This window comes from Harpia harpyja, chromosome 2 (assembly GCF_026419915.1).
Source record: "Harpia harpyja isolate bHarHar1 chromosome 2, bHarHar1 primary haplotype, whole genome shotgun sequence".
In the NCBI taxonomy this organism is placed as follows: Eukaryota; Metazoa; Chordata; class Aves; order Accipitriformes; family Accipitridae; genus Harpia; species Harpia harpyja.
Genome location: NC_068941.1, coordinates 54,369,780 through 54,378,962, shown reverse-complemented (window position 1 = coordinate 54,378,962; position 9,183 = coordinate 54,369,780). Strand labels below are relative to the sequence as shown.

The 9,183-nt window shown below is 44.8% G+C and overlaps 1 protein-coding gene across 2 annotated transcripts in view; it reads right to left on the bottom strand.

Moving 5' to 3' along the window:
• Positions 1–7,172: 7,172 nt before the first annotated feature.
• Positions 7,173–9,183, bottom strand: part of FAM149A (family with sequence similarity 149 member A) — a 37,114-nt gene continuing 35,103 nt past the window's right edge. For both annotated transcript variants that reach the window (XM_052779894.1, XM_052779895.1), the window contains exon 14: positions 7,173–8,575. In XM_052779894.1, the coding sequence (XP_052635854.1) occupies positions 8,502–8,575 (74 nt within the window). In that variant the 3' untranslated portion in view covers positions 7,173–8,501. The remainder of the gene's footprint in view (positions 8,576–9,183) is intronic.

Below are 9,183 nucleotides of genomic sequence, written 5' to 3'. Positions count from 1 at the left end.
TAAGGAAATCAATAAGATAATCGTTACTGGCAAGAAAAACAAAAAACCAAAGCAAGGCTAAAATGGATCTGATATGACAGAAGGACAAAAGAGAAGTACACAACACATTCTGAAAAACTGTGCTGCACTCTTTACGTTAGTCCTTTGCGCCAGCCAAGACATACCTGATGTTTTTGCCAACCCTTGAAAAATGCACAGCATCCACAGTAAGCAAGACTAACCAGTTGCTAACTTAGCAATCACTACATTTCACTTGCAATTAGGAAGGGTTTTTCTTAGGAAGAGCTTCCCTCTTTCTCAACATACTTGGTTACAACATGATTAAACTTTATGTAGAAAGGTACTTGCACTGAAAAAAAAGTCAATTTGTAGTCCATCACCTGCACAAAGAAAAGTTAACACACCATGTCTCCAGCATGGAGACATGCATGCCCAGCCAGCATGGGTTCATGAAAGTCCTGCTTGACTAACCTGATCTCCTTCTATGACCAGGTGACCCGCCTAGTGGATGAGGGAAAGGCTGTGGATGTTGTCTACGTGGACTTCAGTGAGGCCTTTGACACTGTCTCTTATGGCATACTCTTGAGAAGCTGGCGGCTCATGGCTTAGACAAGAGTACTCTTCGCTGGGTAAAAAACTGGCTGGATGGATGAGCCCAGAGGATTGTGGTGAGTGGAGTTAAATCCAGTCGGTGGTGAGTCACAAGTGGTGTTCCCCAGGGCTCAGTACTGGGGCCAGTTCTGTTTAACATCTTTATCAATGATCTGGACGAGGGGATCGAATGCACCCTCAGCAAGTTTGCGGATGACACCAAGTTGGGAGGGAGGGTTGATCTGCTCGAGGGCAGGAAGGCTCTACAGAGGGATCTGGACAGGCTGGATCGATGGGCCGAGGCCAACTGTATGAGGTTCAACAAGGCCAAGTGCCGGGTCCTGCACTTGGGTCACAACTACCCCATGCAGCGCTACAGGCTTGGGGAAGAGTGGCTGGAAAGCTGCCCAGCAGAAAAAGACCTGGGCGTGCTGGTTGACAGCCGGCTGAATATGAGCCAGCAGTGTGCCCAGGTGGCCAAGAAGGCCAACGGCATCCTGGCCTGTATCAGAAATAGTGTGGCCAGCAGGAGCAGGGAGGTGGTTGTTCCCCTGTACTCGGCACTGGTGAGGCCGCACCTCGAGTACTGTGTTCAGTTTTGGGCCCCTCACTACAGGAAAGACATTGAGGTGCTGGAGCGTGTCCAGAGAAGGGCAACCAAGCTGGTGAAGCGTCCAGAGCACAAGTCTTATGAAGAGTGGCTGGGGGAACTGGGGTTGTTTAGTCTGGAGAAGAGGAGGCTGAGGGGAGACCTTATCGCTCTCTACAACTACCTGAAGGGGGGTTGTAGTGAGGTGGGTGCTGGTCTCTTCTGTCAGGTGGCTGGAGATAGGACGAGAGGAAATGGCCTCAAGTTGCGGCAGGGGAGGTTTAGGTTGGATATTAGGAAAAATTTCTTCACCGAAAGGATTGTCAAGCATTGGAATGGGCTGCCCAGGGAAGTGGTGGTGTCACCATGCCTGGACGTATTCAAAAAGTGGATAAACAAGGCACTTCCGGACATGATTTAGAGGGCATGGTGGTGTTGGGTTGACTGTTGGACTTGATGATCTTAAAGGTCTTTTCCAACCCAAACGATTCTATGATTCTAATAGGCATTAACTCTAAGGAGCTACCAAAGCATCACACCTATGTTTATTAATCTGTGTGTCAAGGAAAAAGCACGCTCCCAAGTTGGATAGCCACAACCTGCCCCAGGGTCACAGGTGGAGATTCTGCCCACTGTTCTGTGGTTCAGCTAGATCCTCCAGGGCCTCCTCCTTGCTAAACTCCAGCAAGTATAAAGAAAGCATTTAGCAGCATGCTACGTACGACATGAAGCAAGCCAGAGGTCATGGAGCATGAATAAAAGGAGCAGTTTAAGATCTAGAAGAACTTGTGATGGTGGGTCACAGAAACACACAATACTGCAAATTTGCCTACCTGCACTCTTGCAACATGGAAGATTTGGTGTCCGACATCTGCTCTAGGAAAATCACTATCCACATTTGATGTGCCTGCATATAACACAGTCATAGCTGTACAGCCTGTTAGAAGCTGTGGTGAGTTAGCCTTGGCCAGCAGCCAGACACCCACCCGTTTGCTTGTTCACTCCCCTTCCTCAACAGGACAGGGAGAGAAAACAGGATGAAAAAGCTCATGGGTCAAGATAAAGACTGGAAGATGGCTTACTAGTTACCATTATGGGCAAAACACACTCAACTTGGGGAAATTTAATTTAATTTGTTGCCGATTAAAAATAGGGAGTGGGGAAGTGAGAAACAAAGACAAAAAAGTTCCTCTCTGCTGCTTCCTCCCCCTCCAGCATGGGTCCCCTCCATGGGCTGCAGCCCTTGAGGATAAACCTGCTCCAGCATGGTTTTTCCACAGGCTGCTAGGGAATGTCTGCTCTGGTGCCTGGAGCACCTCCTCCTCCTCCTCCTCCTCCTTCACTGACCTTGGTGTTTGCACCACTGTTTCAATCTCTCTTCCCCCCCACCCCTCCATCTGTCCAGCATTTTTTGTACCCTTTCTTAAATACATTTTCACAGAGGCACCACCAGCTTGGCTGCTGGGCTCAGCTATGTCCTGCAGTGTGTCTATTACAGAGCCGGCAGGAACCGGCTGTGTTCTTTTCTCTGGCCTTTCCTCAGAGGCCACCCCAGCAGCACCCCCGCTGCCAACACCTTGACACCTACACCCAGCTGAAAAGCCTACTGGGAAACCATTGCAAGACTGAAGAGGAAAATGGGGGTGAAATTTCCTCCGCATTGCACCCTAGTGAAACCAGACACATCAGCTACAAAGCAATAGATACATACAAACTATCAACAACGTTAAATATCTGGAAAGCACACGGGTGCCTTCGCTTACAATTTTCAGGGAAGAATCGCTCAGGCCTGAACTACTCCAGCTCAGGGAAGATCTCGGGGCCTCTGTGCAGGGTGTAAGTTATGACAAGAACATTTGTGCCTTTTGGTACTTGATATCTTCCTGAGGAGAAAAAGGGAAAGGGAGAAGGGTCAAAACAACAGCAAATAACTGACTTTCTATAAACTGCTTCACAGTAAAAAAAGAGAAAAACCCTGCCCTTGGGAAATCTTCTCAGTACTATTTCCTGCAGACCTTCCATCCCAACCACCTTTAGCTATTTAAAGCTCCAGAATAGCCACAAGGCATGTTCCTACCTCCACTTCTTCAACCTTAATAAAGGAGTAATGGAAAACACCTCATCCAGCTCTCTGCGAACCTTTTTCTGGGCTTCAGGATTATGTCCAAGTAAGTACAGGGCCCAGTTCATAGCAGCTGCTGTTGTATCATGGCCCTAGAGGTCCAGATTTACAAAGACACTCACTTCAACACCATTCCTGCGCACAAGTAGGCTTTGTAAATACTTGAGCGTGCAGGTAGTATGGAAAGTGAGACTTCTTAGTCCCATGACCACGAGAAAAACAAAAATCAAGAGTGAAGAACTCTATCCAACACATTGATTAAGCCAGGCCAACCAGAGCAGCGACAAATGTTCCTTAGCTGCCTCCCAGGATGAGAACGAGAAGAACAACCACCCCAAGTATATGTATACCAATGCACGCAGCCCGGGGAACAAACAGGAGCAACTGGAGCTCCACACCCAGTCAGAAAGTTATGATATCACAGGAATAACTGAAACATGGTGGGACAACTCACATGACTGGAGGATTGTGATGGATGGCTATAGGCTGTTTCATACAGACAGGCAGGGAAGGAGGAGGAGTTGCCCTCTATGTTAAGGAGAACCTTGAATGTACAGAAGTCAGCTACGGTGATTGTGGAAGCCCTATCAAATGCCTCTGGGTCAGGATCAGAAGGGTTGTCTCCAAGGGGGATCTTAACAGTACGCCTCTGCTACCAACCTCCCAACCAAGACGATAAGGCCAACAAAGCAATATATGGGTCACTTAAGCAAGCTTTGGGTCAACAGAACCTGGTTCTTGTGGGTGACTTCAACTACCCAGACATTTGTTGGAAGAACAACACAGCAGCTCACCTGTCATCCATCAAGTTCCTGGAATGCGTAGAGGACTGCTTCCTCATACAAATGTTAGATGTGCCAACCAGGAATGAGGCACTGCTGGACTTGCTACTCACAAACCAAGAAAACCTGCTTTGTAATATCTTGGTTAGTGATAGCTTTGGCTGCAGTGATCACAATATTGTAGAGTTTGGGATCCTGCTGAGCACACTGAAGGTTAGTACTAAGACAAAGGTTTTAGGTTTTAGAAGAGTAAACTTCAGCTTGCTCAGAGCTCAATTGGGAGGGATTCCATGGGAAGCTTCCATGGAGGATAAAAGAGCTAGCGAGTGCTGGGAGTTTTTCAAGAACGCTCTCCTAGAAGCACAAAAACAGTTCATCCCCTTTAAAAGGGAAGGGAAGTAGGGGGAGCAAGAGACCCCCTTGGCTTAACTGCAAGCTTCTCAGTCTGCTCAAAACCAAAAGAGAAGTGTACCAGAGATGGAAAAGCAGATGAATACCTGTTAAGAACTACAAGGGCATTGCCAGGGCGTGCAGACATGCAGTTAGAAAAGCAAAAGCTCAGCATAAATTGAAATTGGCCAGAGATGTCAAAAACTACAAGAAAGGTTTCTTCAGGTATGTAAACAACAAGCAGAAACAGAAGGAAAATATTGGCCCACTGTTAAACAGGAGAGGTGAATTAGTCACCAACAACACTGAAGAGGCAGAGGTTCTCAACACTTTCTTCACCTCTGTCTTTACCAGCACTGTTGGGCCCCAGGCCTTGGGAACAAAAACCCAGGTTGATGCAAACACAGACCCACCATCAGTGAAGGAATTGTTGGTATGTGAACTATTACAGGAGCTTGACCCCTACAAATCAATGGGCCCCTACAATATCCACCCGAGGATGTTAAGAGAGCTGGCTGATGTCATTGTGAGACCACTCTCCATAATATTTGAGAAGTCATGAACATCAGGGAACGTCCCAGAAGACTGGAAGAAGGCTAATGTCACCCCCACCTACAAGAAGGGCTTAAAGGAGGATCCAGGAAATTATAGGCCCATCAGTCTTACTTCAGTCCCTGGGAAAGTTATGGAACGAATCCTCCTGGGGGCTATCACAAGTCAAATGAAGCACGTGTCTGGGAAAAGCCAGCATGGACTCACCAAGGGCAAATCGTGCTTGACAAACCTGATCACCTTCTATGACAAAGTAACCTGCTCGATTGATGTGGGGCGAGCAGTGGACATTGTCTACCTGGAATTCTCCAAGGCTTTCAGTACAGTTTCCCACAGCCTCCTCCTAGAGAAACTGATGGGTTACGGACTAGACAAGTGGTCTGTGCGGTGGGTGGGGAACTGGCTGACACGCCGCACCCAGGGGGTGCTGGTAAATAGCTCCTTTTCAAACTGGCAACCTGTCACAAGCTGGGTCCCCCAGGGACTGATATTGGGCCCAACGCTGTTTAATATCTTCATAAGGGATCTGGATGATGGGATCAAGCATGCCCTGATGAAGTCTGGCAATGATACCAAACAGAGTGGGGAATTGGATACTTGGAAGGGAGAGCCACCCTGTAGGAAGTCCTGGATAGGCTGGAAGAGTGGGCTAACAAGAACCTTATGAAGTTCAACAAAGACAAGTGTAAGGTCCTGCACCTGGAAAAACATAATCCAGGAGTGCCGCACAGGCTGGCATCTACCCGACTGGGGAGCAGCTCTGTGGAAAGGGACCTGGGGGTCCTGGTGGACAACAAGCTCCATATGAGTGAACAGTGTGCTGCTGCAGCCATGAAACCCAACAGGATGCGGGTTGCAGCAACAAGGGCATCACCAGCAGAGAGAAAGGAGTCATTATCCCACTCTACTCAGCGCTGGTCAGGCCACATCTGGACTACTGTGTTCAGTTTTGGTCCCTGCTACACAAGAAAGATGTGGACAGGCCAGAGAGGGTCCAGAGAAGGCCACAAAGATGATCAAAGGCCTGGGAAGCCTGCCGTATGAGGAAAGGCTGAGAGAACTGAGCTTGTTCAAACTTGAGAAAAGAAAGCTGAGGGGAGACCTTACCACCATATTCCAGTATTTAAAGGGTGGCTACAGAGAAGATGGAGACTCCCTTTTTACAAGGAGTCACATGGAAAAGATGAGGGGTAATGGGTACAAGTTACTCCTGGGGAGATTCCAATCAGACAGGAGAGGAAAATTTTTCACAATGAGAACAATCAGCCATTGGAATAATCTCCCCAGGGAAGTGGTGGATTCCCCAACACTGCACACTTCTAAGATTTGGCTAGACAGGGTGCTAGACCATCTTGTCTAGAACATGCTTTTGCCAAGAAAGGTTGGACCAGATGATCCTCGAGGTCCCTTCCAGCCTGGTATTCTATGATATGATGATTATCAGGATGTAGGATGACACACAATTCTGTCAGGTGCCCGAAAACTGACCAAAAGGGAAAAATGTTAAAATACTTCTGGTAGCCAGCAAACATCCCTCTTCCCTCTCTGCCACCTGAGTGTTCCATTGCTGCTCTAGTAATTAGCAGATCTTTCCTTCCCTTTAAACTGCAGAAGCAGATGCTTGTTGCTCTGCTCTTCTGTCCATTCATAAATCTAGCGACTAAGCTCCATCACTTCACAGAGGTCAGCAATCTTCTTTCACAAAGTGCCAGATGATGAACACTCTTCACTGTCTGGTTCCCACTTCTGCCATTACAGAACCAAACCGGCGCATATTCATCTTTTCATTTAGTCCACAACATAAGGTCTGAATTGCCATGAAGTGCTGCAAGATGTTAAGACACATTGTACCATCGTTTCTCTGCATTCTCGTCAACGTCTACATCTACAACATCTCGTCAACAGGATGGAGCACTCATGAGAGCGAAAGCATATTTTGGATACACCACTGAAAAAGACTTAAATGTGAATTTTGAACATTAGGTCAATTTGACCTGAGATTTCTGAAGAAACTGCATCAAATTGACCCGCAACTGTACAAAATCAAACTCCAAAGCAAAAGCATTCTTTCTCAGATACTGTACCATAATATCACCAGTGAGTAAACTTAGTGTAACCAAAGAAGAAAAATACTAAGCCAGGAAAGTAATTTAAAAATGCTTTCATTTACTCATAAGAATGCAGTGCTTGATGACCATTTACAAAAACCAGAAATCTGATTAACAGTACAGATATAAAACATACATTACAAATGCTTTGCCTTGGATTACCAATCCTTGAACATTCATAAAAAGAAGTGAGGAGAACTGGTATTAGTTCCCAAGTAGAAGAAACCAATTCTACTCTTAACTGCACAATTTGGGCAAATAATTTTTCTCCTCCTCCCTTTCCCCTTCAACAGCTCTTCAAGCACATTTACTTAAACTGCTGGCTTTCTGATAGAAGGACGAATCCCTGACTGTGAAGGCACACAGTACTAATAGCCAGGGACCTGATCAGGGCTGTAATCTTTGGGCAGAATGCAATCCCAATCTCCAATCTGATCTTCCCATTTGGGTCTACACAAAGAGGTATAAAATAATGCTTTCATCAGTTAAGTTTTCATATTAAAAGTTTGAAGGCTCAGATATTTCAAAATATGATAAATTTGTACAATAACAATTATTGTTATTATTTTATTGTTATAATTGTTATATTATATTGTTATTATTGTAATATTTTATAAGAAATCTCAAGAAATGGGAACAGCCTTACCGACTTGTCAGCATGCAGGTTCAATTGCTCAGCACCTATAAAAATGTTTGGCCCGGCAAGGAAAACACTACCTCCTGTAAACACAGTTTATCCCAGCAGTTCCCATAGCTACTGATGATTAGAATACTGCAAGTAGAAGCAATGAATGAATTCCATCTCAAAAGAATTAAAGGAAGAAGAAAAAGTAGCGACAGACAATACTTACCAGAGAACAACTGCAATAAGCAGACAGACTGAAAAATGGAGGAATGTTAAAACAGCCATTAAAGAGGAGATACCACAAACTCCTGTTTAGAAGTATAAATTTTATATATGACTGAAGCTTGGATAGGCTAGAACATCTTTAACACTGAGGAAACGTCAAAAAGTAGGAACAGGACTTCATGGCCTAAACATAACTTACTTGCTTCTGTAGGTAGAATAACAATTCCCTAAGGAAAGACAGAAAAAGGAGGAATGCCTGAGGAGAAAGTGCAGCAGCAGCATCTTGACGCTGCAAACAGAGCAGACACCTCAACCATTTATTTCATTTGCTCTAATTTTCAATCTAACTGCTGGTCAGACGACTTTAAAAGAAGGCAATGCAGGCATCCTGAGGATTGCAAGTCTCAGCAGAAACCAGCATACTGCATGTTCTTTGTTAAACAAGATAGTAGCTGGCAAATTTAGCGCTTCAGTCTCCCATTGAGTGCAGGGGGTTTCTGTATCTTCCTAAGCTGGGTTAAGAAGCAATCTGAAATCTCTTCCTTGAGGCTGGAGGATTTCTCTGAAAGGATCTGTAGTAATGCTGTGAGCCTAAAAAGATAAAACATTGTTTGTTAATTGTGGTAAAATCTGAAAGACACGCCAAGATTATTTATGAGTTAATGCCATCAGCCTGCTCCGATCCATGTTTGCTAACCTGCCCATACTCTTACATCACCTTTTATATAATTATGCCAATCATATAATTATTTAAACTCAAGGAAATTCCAAACAATTAAAGGTTATGTACAAGCACTCAAATACCTCAGGAACTAAGCCACGTAGGGCTGCTGTCTTTTTCGGTGTTATAAATGGAAGACATAGCTGCAAATCAATATTGATTTTTTTTATTTAATTAAGACAGCTTTATACTTATGTTAAAAATGCACATTTTCACTTTTCTTTTTCCCCACATAAAAAGTTTACTAATTTCGTGAACTTATATCATGCTAAACCAAAATTTTTGTCATGAAACAGTTCACAGACATGTATTTGTGTTGCTGCTCTAGCAGCTGCAAAACATCTAGCCTGTACACTAGATATTCTTGCCATAATTGTAAATATACTGAAATCTTAAACAACAACAAAAAAAATTAAGATGAGGGGAAATCCTTTTCCTTCCATGTCATAACAACGAAGAAGCTTTCCAGGATTCCTAA